Source organism: Cervus elaphus, chromosome 11 (genome assembly GCF_910594005.1).
Source record: "Cervus elaphus chromosome 11, mCerEla1.1, whole genome shotgun sequence".
NCBI classification, from domain to species: domain Eukaryota; kingdom Metazoa; phylum Chordata; class Mammalia; order Artiodactyla; family Cervidae; genus Cervus; species Cervus elaphus.
The window spans coordinates 34756653-34771516 of record NC_057825.1 but is presented as its reverse complement, the minus strand read 5'-3'; the positions used below and the strand labels follow the sequence as shown (position 1 = coordinate 34771516).

The 14864-nt window shown below is 48.3% G+C and overlaps 1 protein-coding gene and 1 long non-coding RNA gene across 4 annotated transcripts in view; one reads left to right on the top strand and one right to left on the bottom strand.

Moving 5' to 3' along the window:
- LOC122703346 overlaps positions 1 to 12120 on the top strand; it is a 36834-nt gene extending 24714 nt beyond the window's left edge. The window contains exons 2-3 of the long non-coding RNA XR_006343462.1: positions 10548 to 10661; positions 11833 to 12120. This is a non-coding gene — a long non-coding RNA (uncharacterized LOC122703346). The remainder of the gene's footprint in view (positions 1 to 10547; positions 10662 to 11832) is intronic.
- Positions 3298 to 14864, bottom strand: part of PLB1 (phospholipase B1) — a 130055-nt gene continuing 118488 nt past the window's right edge. For all 3 annotated transcript variants that reach the window (XM_043917590.1, XM_043917589.1, XM_043917588.1), the window contains 5 exons: positions 14115 to 14196; positions 13160 to 13258; positions 12310 to 12405; positions 5189 to 5263; positions 3298 to 3686 (listed from right to left, as the gene is read on the bottom strand). In XM_043917590.1, coding sequence (XP_043773525.1) covers positions 3483 to 3686; positions 5189 to 5263; positions 12310 to 12405; positions 13160 to 13258; positions 14115 to 14196 — 556 coding nt within the window. In that variant the 3' untranslated portion in view covers positions 3298 to 3482. The remainder of the gene's footprint in view (positions 3687 to 5188; positions 5264 to 12309; positions 12406 to 13159; positions 13259 to 14114; positions 14197 to 14864) is intronic.

Sequence of the window (14864 nt, the reverse complement as noted above, 5' to 3'; positions counted from 1 at the left end):
TACTATTACATAAAATGTGACTCTAATCCTATGTTTCCTGTCATATATTGTGTCTACTAATTCTCACTGGGATTGTTTCTTCATTTTTTTTTTCCTAATTAAAAGATTCGCTAACTGCTATAACCCCACATACATCCTAGCAAAGTAAATCTGAGTCCCTATAGTTAATTTTTCTTTCCTTTTTTTGGCCGCACTGCGCCTGTGTGTGTTGCCGTGTGCAGGCTTTTTCTAGCTGTGGCTAGTGGGGGCTACTCTTTGTTGTGATGCACGAGCTTCGCATTGCAGTGGCTTCTCTTGTTGTAGAGCATGGGCTGTAAGCGTGTGGGCTTCAGTAGTTGTGGTGCACCGGCTTAGCTGTCCTGCGGCATGTGGAATATTCCCGGATCAGGGATTGAACCCATTCCCTACATTGACAGGCAGATTCTTATCCACTGTACCACCAGATAAGTCCTATAGTAAGTTTTTAAAAGCTTACTAGCTAGAGATGGCTGAATTCTTCAGACCAATTGGAAGCACAAAAACTTACGGTGCCATCACAGCCTTGTGATGATAATATGTATCCCTGTTTTTCTAGATCATATTTTATTTTATATCATATTTATTTGCAGTTCAGCCCAATTTTCAGCTAGAATCATCTATGTTGTATTTTTGGGTTATTCTCCTACTCTGAAAACCAGTATTCATTTTGATGAATGTTCCATTATGGAATGAAACCATAACTCTGGGCCAATTAACACTTTCTGAGTCTTGAGTTTCTCGTCTGTTTAAAAAAAAGGGGGGGATGATCAAAGGCATATGGAAGCTTAATTGTGCACCATTTGTCTGTTGTAGTGTAAACACTGTATGTCAATTTTTATTGGCATTATTTTTCTTGTACCAATCTTTTCCCAGTAGCATTCAGTCCCAAATCAAATACAGTGTGATACTATAACTGTTATAACAATATAATCATATTAATTCCTTGTCCTTGCCATAGTGTCTCCCCTAACCTGACGATATCTGGCTCAAACATCCTCATTTTCTGGACAACATCTTTCTTGTTGTCCTATATACACACCATACTCATTCATCTCTCTACTTAAATGGAGTTTTCCAGTCTCCATGACCCCATTCTTTTCAGCCTCTAACCAAAGCATCTCTTCATCCCTCAGAACTGAAATTTCCATATCCTTTATGAAGGCTTTTGACCAAGTGTAATCCACACTGATCTTTTTTGATGCTGGGTTCAATTCCTGGGTTAGGAGGATCCCTTGGAGAAGGAAATGGCAACCCACTCCAGTATTCTTGCCTGGGAAATTCCATGGACTGAGGAGCCTGGCAGGCTTCAGTCCACAAGGTTGCAAAGAGTCAGACATGACTGAAGGACTAATGCTTTTCATTCCATCTTTTTTGAATGAAAAAGTCTCCATGGAAAGTATCATAGAGTGTAGCTTTCTTAGGATTTGGTGACTTTACTCCTGGTGTGGCCATGGTTGACTTCCTAACTAGACTGAACATTTTCCTGGGGGAGAAGGGCATGTTCCAGTGTATATATACTACCACTGGGTTCAAGTAAGTGCTCTCATGTATTTTTAAATTTTGGCTTTTTAGCATATGTTTGGTGGGAATGTGGGTGGGTTTGTGGCTGAGTCCCTCCAGCGGGGGTTTCCCTTTATTTCTCCAAAGTGTTCCTTGGTTCCCCGTGTGGGACCACATCTTTCATAAATTTTTCAGACTGGGGGCTCCTAGATTACTCAGGTAGTATAAATTTCAATCCCAATCCAAGTGAGGGTAGACTTATGAATTTCATGGTTCTTTGAAGTAGGTGCTACTGAAATGGAAACTTAGGGAATTAAAAAAATGTTGAATTCTTCAACCTCATGGGTTATCTTGGTTGTTATGCTGTGTTAAGCCAAGAACACAAGCTGGGATGTGGTCATTCTGTAGGGTGTGTGATTATTTAGTCATTGTTTTTGGTCCACGGGAAGAAGTGGGGGCAGGTATACTGCTTCCTCTTGTTCAGAAGCAGAAATTGAAACTAGAAAACTGGGACTGGGAGGTCCTCTGGAGAGACTATTCATTTTTGCTAAAGAGAAACAAGATGAGGAACCTCCATGAGTGGAAGGCAAGTAGTCTTCATCCACACATTACTCCCAGGTCCCCAAACCCATCTCTGAACCTCTAAGACCCCAATAATCTAGACCCTAGCTCAACTCTTCATAGAAGAGAAAATGACCCACTTTCATGTGTGCCGTGTTTTAGAGGAACAGAGAACTTTTATACAGCTTCTGTTTGTTTTTTAAAGCAAGACTGGGAGACAGGCAAAATACTCTTATTTCCATTTTTCCATTGTATAGATGAAATGTCTGAGAAACTGGGACTCAGGTTGGTAATGGGGTTTGATGAAAGCCACACATTCAGATGATATATTCTTTGTCATCTCAGGCTTTGGGATCAGAAAGGTACATAGATCCTATGATAATGGACTTTTGCTTGTTTTTTATGGAGGTGAAGTTCCCATGACATATCATTAGCCAGTTTAAAGTGAGCAATTCAGTGGCATTTAGTGCATTGACAATGTTGTGCAATCACTAGTTCTGTGTTCAGAGTTTTTCATTATGCCCTCCCTGGGTTTTTGTGCTGAATAAAAGAGCTTATCTATGTAAGAATTCAGCTGAGGGCCTTGCTGCTGGTAGGGGCTGAATGAAGGGAGGCTGTGTTAACAGACTCTGCTTAGCTCTCTCATAAACTTGATAGTGTAGAAAGAAGGATTCTTTCCTAAATGTAGCACCTCGAGAAAATCAGGTTGAGGATATATGACGTGTTCATGTCCCAATCCTTTTGTAAAATGACATTTCAAAATTGCTCTCTTCTGGGAAACCTTTCCCAAGGAACTCCTATTCTCAAGAGCAGACACATTTACCTACTGCTGCCCAGGACTGAATCACATGGTCACAGAGCATCTTGTCTTTTGAAAAGAGTTCATCTCTGGGCTGGGCCGTGACATGCACAACCTTGGAGGTACTACAGTGCTCTACCTTGCCCTGAGTACAGAAATGTGCATAACAGATGTGTGTTGGATTGTACCCAGTGGTGGCCGGCAAGCCCCCCAATTCCAGCCATGGTGACCGGCATTTTCCCCACATTTGAAATAGGGTTTTGGTGATGGAGAATGGGCTTGTAGGGTGATGGTCTAGGCTCGTTTGGCCGTCCCTTGGGCAGTTCTGGTTGAGACAGGACACGAAAGTTTCCAGCTCCCACACCTGCAGCACGCAACAGGTGGAAGGTGAGCGCTCCAAGCAGGCAAACTCAAGAATAGAACAGCTTTGGCCTTTATTCAAATGCACCAATTCCAGGAGGATAGGTCCCAGGCCCCAGGAAGTCGTGACTATCCATTTGTTCTCCTGTGTCCTGGCATTGGAGTGGCCTCTGAAGTGGGGAAAGGGGGACTGAGGTGGAGGGCTGGGGAGTTCAGGATGAGAGCCCACACAAGGCTGGCAGGCCTAGAAGCTCATGGTATTCAGACTTAGGGGAGAGTTTTCCTTCTGGCGACCTCTTAGGGCTCTCCAGGTCATCACTGCACCAACACCAACCACCAGGCCGCCTCCTGCCGCCACTGGCATGGCCCAGGAGAGCACTGGGGGTTCTGCGTCAGCCTGCTCTTGGAGCAGCTGACTGTTCTTCAGGGTGCGGAGATAGGGGTTCTCCTGTGGAGGAGGTGAGAGTTCTGGGTCAGGGACCGGAAAACCACCCATCTGAGGCTTGTGTGGTCCCCATCCCAGTGAGGGAGCAATGGCCTTGTTTCCACAGCCTATCTCTTGTTTGTAAAGCTCCTTCAGCCACACTGAGCCCAAGCCCCTTGAATGAGGAGGGGTATCCAAAATGGATACCGTTTTGGTTTTGGTTTTTGGTTTCTCACCAGCACCTCCTTTCCTGTCAACTCAGTTTTGAATGATCAGGAAGTGATAGATGACCCATGGAAGGGAGACCTGGGGTTGCTGGCAGAGCCCCTACCTCTGTTTCCTCTAGGCCTCCACTGGAGAGCTACTTCCCTCCTCCCATCCCAGGGGTGCCTGTGAATGGGGAAGGTTGGTGTGGAAGGACAGCTGGTTCTGTAGTGGACTAAGCACCCAAAATGCAAAGGGCCTGCCTCCCTGGATCCTTTCTGTTCCCCCAGTGAAGGCTGATGGCATGCTGGCATGTGCTGGGAGCTCAGAGAATGCCTGAGGGTTGAGATGTCATGTTGTTCATGGTCCAGTTGGGAGACAGAAGTGTTTAGAAATAATCACATCACCAAAGGGCCTGGGTCAGGACTTGGGAGAGGCAGGCAGAGAAAAGACACCAACACTGGGGTGGGAGTGTAGAGGAGATAGGGTGAGCAACAGCAGAGAAGGGGCAACACCTGGGCCTGTAGAATGTGAACATTTTCCACAGGTGGAGATGAGGGATGAGCCTCCAGGGGAGCAGATGGCAGAAGTGGAAGCACAGACGGGGGCCATCATGGGTTTTGTTTGGGAAGTGGCTCCGTTTTCCAGGAGCGGAGTTATGTGTCTAAGGTGATACAGGGAGGTGGGCCTCCAGTCTGGACTCTCTTCGGTGGGACATGGGGACCAGGGAAAGGTTTCAAGCAGTCTTGAGAAGACTGGAATTCTTTCCAGGTATGCCATTCTGTGTCTGGCAATGATTACAGGATGGACAGAGGAGAGCCAGGGAGGGGGGGGCTTTGTCAGTGGTCTGGGGGAGGGTGTCTGGGCCTGGACACTGGGAGTGCTGGCAAGCCAGAAAGACGATGCAGGCACCCAGCAGAGACATGGTGTCTTATTTCTCTGCCTTGCAGCCCCCAGTACCAGGAGCATGCCTAGTGCGGGAGGGCTCCTTGGTGCACGTTTAAGGCAGAGGATGCCTCAGACCCTCCGGGATCATGGTGGGTGATGAGGGTCTGGCCAGTGTTTGCTCATCTGCCTCCCCTGGGCCTCGTCCTGCTTCAGTGAGCCTGTGCTTTCTCCCTTGCCTCACTCCCGGCTGAGCGCCTGAGGACCTGAGAAATGTCAGGGGCAGGCAGGGGAGGTGAGATTTGAGAAGGGTGGTCGTGAATGACCGTGTCTGATGGTAAAGCCTCCCAGGGGACTTTGGTGCCTCCAGGTGGCCAGGGCCCTCCTCCCCCAGCTCAGACACCTGCTGCATACCAGACAGGAGGGATCTTACTCACAGCGGAGGGGCACTTGAGCTTGGTTCGGCTGTAGGTGAAGTTGTTGGAGGTGGTCTTATGGCCCACGGGTTCTAGCTGGAGAGAGAAAAGGAAACCTTGATTTCCTCCCAGGCTGAGCACTCCCCCGCTGTTGGAGGGAGGAGTATCTCACACCAGGTTCCCGCTTTTGCTGAAACCAGCAAAGGGGCAAGACCCACGGGCGACATTTGCCACCCTGAGGCCAGAGCTGGACCTGACTTCTGACTCAGAGATTGGCAAATCAGAGGCCATCAGAGCAGAAGGACCCCGAGTTCGTATCTGGGATTTACTGCAAAGGACACTGAGACCCAGGGGAGTCTGACCCGTTCAGAGGCCTCAGTGAATGATGAGTCGGGGTAGGGGGAGGCAGGGCTCAGGACTTCCATCTCCTGCATCCCTGTGGGTGGCTGTGAATGCAGATACTCTGCATTTTCAACTTTACAAAATGGTGATGAGCATATTTCCCAACTTCTTGAAGTGTCTGGGGATAGTCAATTTCAGGAACACTTTGAAAATGCACTGGTTACCATGACATCACTACTATGCTTGACTTGTTGATCCTTAAGAAATTGGAGCTTTCTTGCTTGAGCTACTTTTGTGTGTTTTTTGTATAGATGAAAAGGTTTACTTGAACCTCCTGGGGAGCAATTATGGTTCAGGTTTAGCTTAATGCATTTGATCCTGGGACCTTCTGAGAATGAGCTGGAGGCTGCTGTAACCTCCTCCCCAGCATCTTTAGCCAGTACCCTGCCCTGTGACACGTGGCCTGCACCAAGGAGATGGATCCCTGGCACTCACCTATCCAGACTCCATCCTGAACATCTGACCTCCACCCATCCCGTGATCTGCTCCCCGCCTGTTCCTGACCTCATCAGCCCCTGATATCCAGGTACTGCCCAGGAGGGAAGTGCAAGTTCACGATGCCAGCTAATGACCACACCTGGCCCAGGACCTTGCTTTTTGTTGTCTTAAAGCCTTTTTGTACCTGTTTGTTAGTAACAATTAGAGGAGGACAGGGTGCTCTGGTCCTGGGAGAGATGCTGCTGTGAATGGACAGAGCACAGTGGGCTCATTGGCTGGGGTCCTGGCTCTGCTAATAATGCTGTGTGGGGCTAAGAGGACTCCAGAACTGCCCCAGGGTTAGGGGTGGGGCATTAAACTGTGACTGGACAACTCCACATCTGGTGTCGTGAGCATCAAATGAGAAGATCAAACACGTGTGAGCAGGAGGTGGTTTATATAGGTAACAAAGCATTATTTCAATTGTAACAGAACCACCCAGAGACAGAACAGATGCTACAGATCAGGTTGGCTGACTCCCAGTGATATTCCAGGAACCTAGGAACTAACTGGCGTAGAGGAAGGTGATAATCATATGGTTTTGATGATTGTATCCGTTTCTCTGTTTCTACTGGTTCCTTGGGCTTGGTACACAATCTACTGTATCCTCTATCTCCCAGGTTGAATCCCCTCCCACCTCTCCACCAGCTGCCTTCACCTTTTTTTTTTTTTTTGACTGCCTTCACTTTTATTCCTCATAGTTCTAGAAGAGTAGTTTTTAGCCCCTGTTGCACTTCCCAACAAAGGAACATCTAGTCAAAGCTTTGGTTTTTCCAGTAATCATGTATGGATGTGAGAGTTGGACTATAAAGAAAGCTAAGCACTGAAGAATTGATGCTTTTGAACTGTGGTGTTGGAGAAGACTCTTGAGAGTCCCCTGGATAACAAGAAGATCCAACCAGTCCATCCTAAAGGAAATCAGTCCTGAATATTCATTGGAAGGACTGATGCTGAATTCCAATATTTTGGCCATCTGATGCGAAGAACTGACTCATTGGAAAAGACCCTGATACTGGGAATAATTGAAGGTGGGAGGAGAAGGGGACAACAGAGGATGAGATGGTTGGATGGCATCACCGACTCAATGGACATGAGTTTGAGTAAGCTCCAGGAGTTGGTGATGGGCAGGGAAGCCTGGTGTGCTGCAGTCCATGGAGTCGCAAAGAGTCAGACATGACTGAGTGACTGAACTGAACTGCACTTCTCAATCTTCCACTCTATCTGTCTCTCTCACTTGACTCAAGCTCTGGTCAAGGTCACCAGTGATCTCTATATTCCTGGATTCAGTGCTCACTTTCTTTTTTGTCTTGCTTCACTTTTCAGCAGAATTTGTCAAAGTTGATGCTTCCTTTTCAAAATACTTCTCTTGGCTCCCAAAATACAGCACTGTTATTTCCCTCCCCCCTCCTCCTTCTGTCCTTCTCATCTGTTGCTAGACCAAAAGCTGGAAGAAAGCCCCAGGGTTTGGTGGTTGGCCCTATGCCTTTTTTCCCCTAATCTTTTTCTAGGAGCCTCTCAGTCAATTCTGTGGCCTTGAATGGCACTTCTAGGCTAATCATCCCCACATTCTCTCTCCCCTCCTCCAAAATCTCCATTGCTGACTCCCTGAACTCCAGAATCATACATTTAACACATTTCCTGATTCCTCCAGGTGGACTTCTGGAATGCAGCTCACAGTGACCATGTCCAAAATACGAACTTTTGATTTTCCCCTCCCAACTGTATTTCTCTCTATGCACCTCAACTGTCCACCCCGATTCCTTGACTCCAAACTGAAGAGTCATCCCTTATTCCTCGTCTACCACCAACCAGTCCAAACCACATCCCAGATCCAATGACTTCCCTTCTCCGCTGCCATCCCGTGGTCTCTGCCACCTTCACCTTCCTGGACTTTCAGCAGCTTCCTAATGGTCGAGTTCCTCTCTTGCTTCCCTCCTATCCATCTCTATGTAGCAGCCAGAGGGTAAACCAGGTCTCATGGCTCCCCTGTTGAAAGCCATCCAAGGACCCAGCCCTTGCTCTTGTCCACCTCTCTGACCTTGTTTCCTTCCCTCCAGCCACACTGGCCTTTACGCTCCTCACACACTTCAAGCTCATTCCTGACTCTTGGCCCACACAGGTCCAGTTTCCTCTGCCTGGAACACCCTGGCCTGAGACCTCAGCATGCCTGGCAGCCTCTTGACATTCAGTTCTCAGTTCACATGTCACTCTCCAGTGAGGCCTCCCTCTCCCCACCATTCTCTCTGTCATAGCACCCTGCTTTAATTTTTTAAAAGCCCTGAATGTGGTCACAAATTACCTTGTTATTTTTTTTTTCATCTCTTTTCCCCACTAGACTGGAAGCTCCCCAAGAGCAGGGCATCTCTTTTCCCCAGCACCTGGGGCAGCCCCTGTGGCATCGTGGTGCTCAGGAAAGAGTGGTCTAGTGGATGGATGGATGAACTGGAGTCACACAGACCTGGAGCCCACAGGAAAGGGAGTTGTATTTGCTAGAACCCACCTTTCCTAAGGACAGACACGGTGGCTACAACAATGTGGCAAATGACAGGACTGAGACAGGATGGGTCCCAGGGGGCTCTAGCCTGCTCTGGGGACTTGGAGAAGGCTTCTTGTTGAAGCTGGCACCTGAGTGCCAGTGCCAGTGTTGAGGTGGGTCAAGGCTAGCCAGGGGAAGGAGGCAGAAAGGGCAGCCAGAGAGAACGGGATGAGCAAGGGCAAACACACAGAGGCAGGAGACAGCATGGGCGGTGCAGGAAGCTTCACTCCTTGCTGGATTGCCAAGCGCAGGTCACTTGGTAGGAGTGGCTGCTGGAGAGGTTAGTTGGGGCCGAGACCCGGAAGGCCTGGTGTGCCTGGCCCTTCTTCCCCGGGGAGGGGCCAGCCTCGGACATTTGAGAGCAGGGGTGTGACTTGGTCATATTTCATTTATGGAGAGCATGTGGTTGCCCTGTGGAGAGGAGATCTAAGGCAGTAGTTCACAAACCCTATGCAATGATCACTTGGGAAACATCTAAAAGGTATTGAATCTAGATGCTACCCCAGACAAAGTCAGAATTTCTGGGGATCAGGCCCAGGCACTGTTTTCTTTTTCACTGAAGCTAACATACATATAGAAACAAATATAAAAAATGAGTCACTGATAAATTATGACAAAATGAACATACTCACATAGTCAGCATCCAGGTAAGGAATAGAATACAATCAACACTCAAAAGCTCCCTCCTGCTCTCTTCTAGCACTATCCACATCCCAATAAGACCATGTGTATATCTGCTTGTTTTTGAAATTTATATATATAGTTGTATGTTAAAGTTTTAGTCTCATTGCTGTGAGGTTATTCTATTGCATGAATGTGCTGTTTGTTTACACATTCTGCTACTGGTAGACATTTGGGGGTTTTCCTGTTTGGGGGTCATGAATAGTGCTGCTATGAAAATTCTTGTCCATCTTTTGGTGAAATGAGTGTATACCTTTCTGTTGGGGATATACATAGGAGTAGAATTGTTGGGTCATAGGGAATACGTGTGTTCAGCTTTAGTAGATATACAAAGTGGTTGTAGGTATTCATTATTTTTAAGAGCCCCCAGATAACTGTAATACACAGCCAGAGCTGTGTTAACAGCTATAAGCCTTGGAGATAGGGACGCCAATTAGGAGGCTAGCATTGTCTCCTGATTTGTGTTAGGGGAGATGCCCAGGGAGATGTCAATGTTAGAAGAGATTAAGATTTCCACAAAAGAGGGAGCAGGCAGCAGTGGAGGAATAGTTATCAGAAAAGAGGCAGCGAGACTGTTGGTAAGAAGAAAAAAGAAAAAGGAAGAGAAAAACATGCCCTAGTGCTGTTGGAGTTTCTGGCTTTGCGAAAGTCTCTGAAAAAGGAGGCAAAAACTGTTCCTAGAGGAGGGGCATGAGATAGAACAGTTTCAAGAGCGTCTGTTGCCACAGTGGGGCACCCGGGGTATCAGCCAAAGCCTGCAGACACTATGTCATAGGACTCTAATTATGAGACATGAATTCACCGGTTACATATGTGCTTATCAGGCTGGTGCTGTAGCCAGGATGCTTGGTGATTAGACCTGAGTTCTAATCCTTGTTCTGCCACTTGCTGGCTGTTTAACCCTTCAAAAATTGTTCCATGTCTCTGTATTTTAGTTACAGATCATTCTGGCTCGATGACCTACCTCTAAGATCCTCTCCAGTCCTATTGGTTTGTCACTATTGGTATGTCACTCTAGGGGTGAAATTCCAGGAAGAAGATGACCTGAGAAGTTGGCACAATGCTGTAGGTTTATATCTGAGATGCTTTTGGAGGAAAACACTGGACTATGTAATTATTCCCACAAGTCATATAGCACAGGATAACATACTCGTAGATTGTTTTAGGTTTGTTTTGCTTTGTGTTTGCTGTTGTTTTTTAAATTTGGGGCATGGCTGGGGAGCTATGAACAGTCTTGTGGTAGTAATAATATGTCTCCATGCAGCATTTGCCTTTTGTTTTCAGATCTAAATCCCTTCCACTTGCTTTTATGAAACAGAAGCATTTAATGGGAAGACCTACCGAGCTGCTTTGGAAGAGAAAGGCCAGAACTACATTAAATCATGCAGAATGAGACAGGTGGGTCCTCTGAAGTCATCAATATGGCCATCCATCCCAGGAGACCCCAAATACCCCCAGGTAGGAAAACCATACCCTGATGGGGACACTGGGAGGGAAAGGCCAAGGGCTTAGCATTCCTGCCCCTCCTTGGAATCCGTGGATTCCCCCAGGGTTGCAGGGGGAGAAAAGAAACCATGCAGAGATATCCAGGCTTTACTGGGGCAGAGGTGCAGGGTGGTTAAAAGCATGAAGTTGAATGACTCAGTCACTGAAAGACAACTGGACTTCAAAGCAAAATATCATCAAGAGAAACACAACTGCTCCCAGGAATTATACTGTTTTAACTTTGGTTTAAAAAATCCACTGTGGAAGTAGGGTTGGGAGAGAACTCAAAGTGTTCTAATTGCAATTCCCGGTCCTGGACGGACAGAGATGACGAAAGTTCCAGGAGTGGGCAGACTGTGATGTCAACAGGAGGAAAACACCAGGAAAACACAAGCAGAGGGAGGTTGAGCCTGCAATTAAGTAGGCCAAGGAGAAAACCTCCTTACATGCTGTTCTGAGAGGAGGAGGAGGAGGTGGTGTAGCTAAGGAGAAAGTCAATATTGTGAGTCAGCCGAGGAAGATACTGGCCACGCTGGCGGAGCTGACAGGTGTGGGAATATTTGCATAGTGGTGCCTGGCAAAGTCACAGTGGGCCTGAAGCTGCAGGGAAAGGAGCAGGCGTGTGGATGGTTTAATCACCATGGGAGAAAGGAGAGAACATGCAGGTTGGGGTGGGGATTGGGTTACCCGCTGAGCCTAGATCAAAAGAAGCCAGTGGACTGGAAAGGCATTTCATTTGCTCTGCACAAGAGGATACAGCACTCAGGGTTACTTGTCAAGCTCTGTGCAAACATAGCTGACTGTCCAGTCATGAGTGGCCAGCTGTAAAGGGCAGAGCAAGGCACAGGGATGTGGCCCCTGGGCTGTACCTTCATTTCGTAAGGTCCCCTTTTCCCCCCACCAAAAAGGACTAGACTAGGTGGCAGCCTGGGAAAACTGGCTGAGCGTCTCTTTTTTAATGTTTAAAGAAATAACAGTAGGGAGTATGGGGATTATTGTGCTGGATGGTGGTACACACGTTATCTCTAAGATCTGTGTCACTTTTGTTGTTTTTTTTTTTTTTTCACTTTTGTTGTTTTTGTAGATACAGATATGGATGGCCAGTGTGTACATAGTCGTTCAGTCATGTCCGACTCTTTGTGATCTCATGGACTGTAACCTGCCAAGCTCCTCTGTCCATGGAATTTTCTGAGCAAGAATACTGGACTGGGTTGCCATTTCCTACTTCAGAGGACCTTCCTGACCCAGGGGTTGAACCCATGTCTCCTGCATTGGCAGGCGGATTCTTTACCACTCACACCACCTGGGAGGCCCACAAATGGCCAGAGTGGGCTCAATGGCCCAAGATCACACAGTAAAGGGTTGATGCTGATATTTTCATCTAGTCTATCTGATGACAAAGTTATCCCCCAACAGCACTGAAAAATTACAGAAATACGTGGGCTGCCATATTGAACTCTGGGGAGAAAGGAGCCATATCAACCAGTAGGTTTTTCTTTGTGGGAAAGAGCGTCCTCGGCTGTACCCGTGACCCAAGCCCACTCGACCCTTAGGTACTGACCATGTTATTCCAGAGAGCGATGGCCATCTCTGCGTGCCCACGTTCTGAGAAGTGGAAACAGTCCTCGGAGAAGAAGGTGAGGTCAGCGCCCCCTCTCTGTGACCAAAAGAAGGGGGTTATCTTCCTGAGCTGAGAGCACTGCTACCTGCCCAAGCCCTCTGCCCCAGGCAGTGGCACCTTGGGCATTCCACCTTCCATCCTTTCATTTCTGCTGCCAGCTGGCTCAGATATTGATGGAGAAACTACCTAGTTTTGGAATTTTTATTTTTAAAAAATTTGTAGCAATCTAATTGTTTGTTGTGGCTAAGTTGTGTCTGACTCTTCTGGGACCCCATGGGTTGTAGCCCACCAGGCCCCTCTGTGCATGGGATTTCCCAGGCAAGAATACTGGAGTGGGTTGCCATTTCCTCCTTCAGGGGCTCTTTCTGACCCAGGGATTGAACCCAGGTCTCCTGCATTGGCAGGCGGATTCTTTACCTCTGAGCCACCACGGAAGCCCATAGCCACCTACAGTCCATCACTTTTTTTTTTTTTTTTTCAGTCCATCACTTTTCCTTCAGCATCCCTGCCCTAAGAGTTGAAAAGAATATTTTGGGGAAGCTTTCATTTTATTCCAACCTGGCAAATATCAGGGCCATACCTGGGGAGCTTGGTCACTGTTAATTTTCACATTTTCTTTCCAACTACATCTAAGTTCAAGTAATACTCAAAAGGGGGGAAGGAACAAAAGCAGAAACAGCAGCTCCTTGGGAGCACTCCTAGAGAAAGATGGTCCAAAAAAGGCCATATGGAGAAGGAAATACATTCCCCAAGATAATGGCCGCTATACACGTGCCCCCCAGCTGCTCACCTTGTTCAGGGGGACGAGAGTGTTTTGGAAGAAAGGTTGTACAACCACGGCGAAGTCCTCACGCTGCAGGTACTGGTAGGAGAGCGTGGACAGGGCACTCTAGGGATGGGGAGAGAGGCGTTCAGTCCCACAGTGAGGCTGGACAGATGGGCTGTCCCTGAGGCCTCGGGTGGGTTGTGTCAGGGCCAGGAGACCCAGAGGAGCTGCTCTAGTGCACAAGCATCCACCTAGGCTGCACCAGGCATGGACACCACCCTGCTCTCACTGCATGAAGAAGTGGATTAGAACACAGGACTCCAGTCCCAATGGGGAACTTTTCAACACCAGCTCCTCAAAATGCCTTAGACCTTAGGATGATTTTCCACGGTCTTGGCATTGCTTAAGCGCCCAAAGGTGGACTGTAAAAGGGATAGACTAGCTGTGCTCACCCTCAAGGAGCTGGTCATCCATCTGTGAGATGTAAAAGTCAAAATCATGTATGGCATAAGGGTCAGTGAAGTGCTGACTGAAGTTGCCAGCAGGGAGCTTAGTCAAGGGAAGCTTCTCAGGTAAGAAGACAAAATTCCGAGCGTGAGATGGATGCGCTGCAGAAAGGCCCAGGCAGGCAGGTCCGGGGAGAGGACAGCAAGAGCAGAGACAGACATGAGAAAGTAAGGAGGGAGGGAGCCCAAGGGCAGTGAACACAGCCCATCTCTCCTCTGGTGGGGGCGGTGGGTGTGGGGGGTGAAGGGGTGATGCCTCCTCTGAGAGTTGAGGGGTTTCTCCCAGCTTCCCTTCTGAGCTTCTCACTCCCCTCCCCTGATGTTGATTTACCTGGACACACATTTCAGGGGCTGTGATCTCCCTTTAGGAAGTGGCCTTGCTCTCAGCAGAACCCTGCCAAACACCTAAGTTCCCAATCCTTGCTTTGGGAGTAAAGAGGAGTGTGGGGAGGGAGAAAGGGGGACAGGGTCACCTGGAAGTCCCAGTTCACTGTCTTCAATTCTTGCATCTCTGGCAAGTTCTCCTGGGAGCCTTGGAGGCAGGTGCAGTTGCTCCTGTGGGGTGAGGAGTCCTGAGGCTCAGGGACCCTGGGAGGCTGCCCCCACCCCCTCCATACACACAGGTGCCCCCCACAACACAGACTTGCTGCCTCTTGGGCCTGGGTCAGAGAAGCATGACTCAGGGACATGAGATCCAGAAGGTGCTTATTAGGAGAGAAGGCAGAAGGGTTGGCAACAGTGCCTGGGGCTCCTGTGGACAGGCCGTCCGTTTCCTTGGCCACCTGACTATTCTTTCCCTAGCCTGTGGCTCCTGGAGTTTCTCCAGGGGGGATGGGGTTTTGGGAAGACTCCCAAAGTGGCCCAGCCTTTCTTCATGTTCCCGAGGCCTCCCTTCTCTACCTTCAGCTGCTGAGGACTCTCCTGCAGGAAGATGCTCTTGGGCAGCACTGGATGCTCCACGCATGGACCAGGTTCCAGGCAAGATTGGAACCAGCTGGTCACCTTCCCAACAAATCCATTTGATCCCAGATAGGGCTGCTTAGCCACCCTATAGAATCTCCTCCCCCAAAACAACCGTCACAGGAACTCTGGGCAACCCTCTGGCCTTAAAGAGGGCAACTTCCTGTAGGGTCAGAGCTGAGCTTTAACAAATTCCAGCCCAACAGAGATTCTTGCATGATGTAACTTAGCTCTAAGCCTGGCTTTCAAGGCCAGTCCTAAGA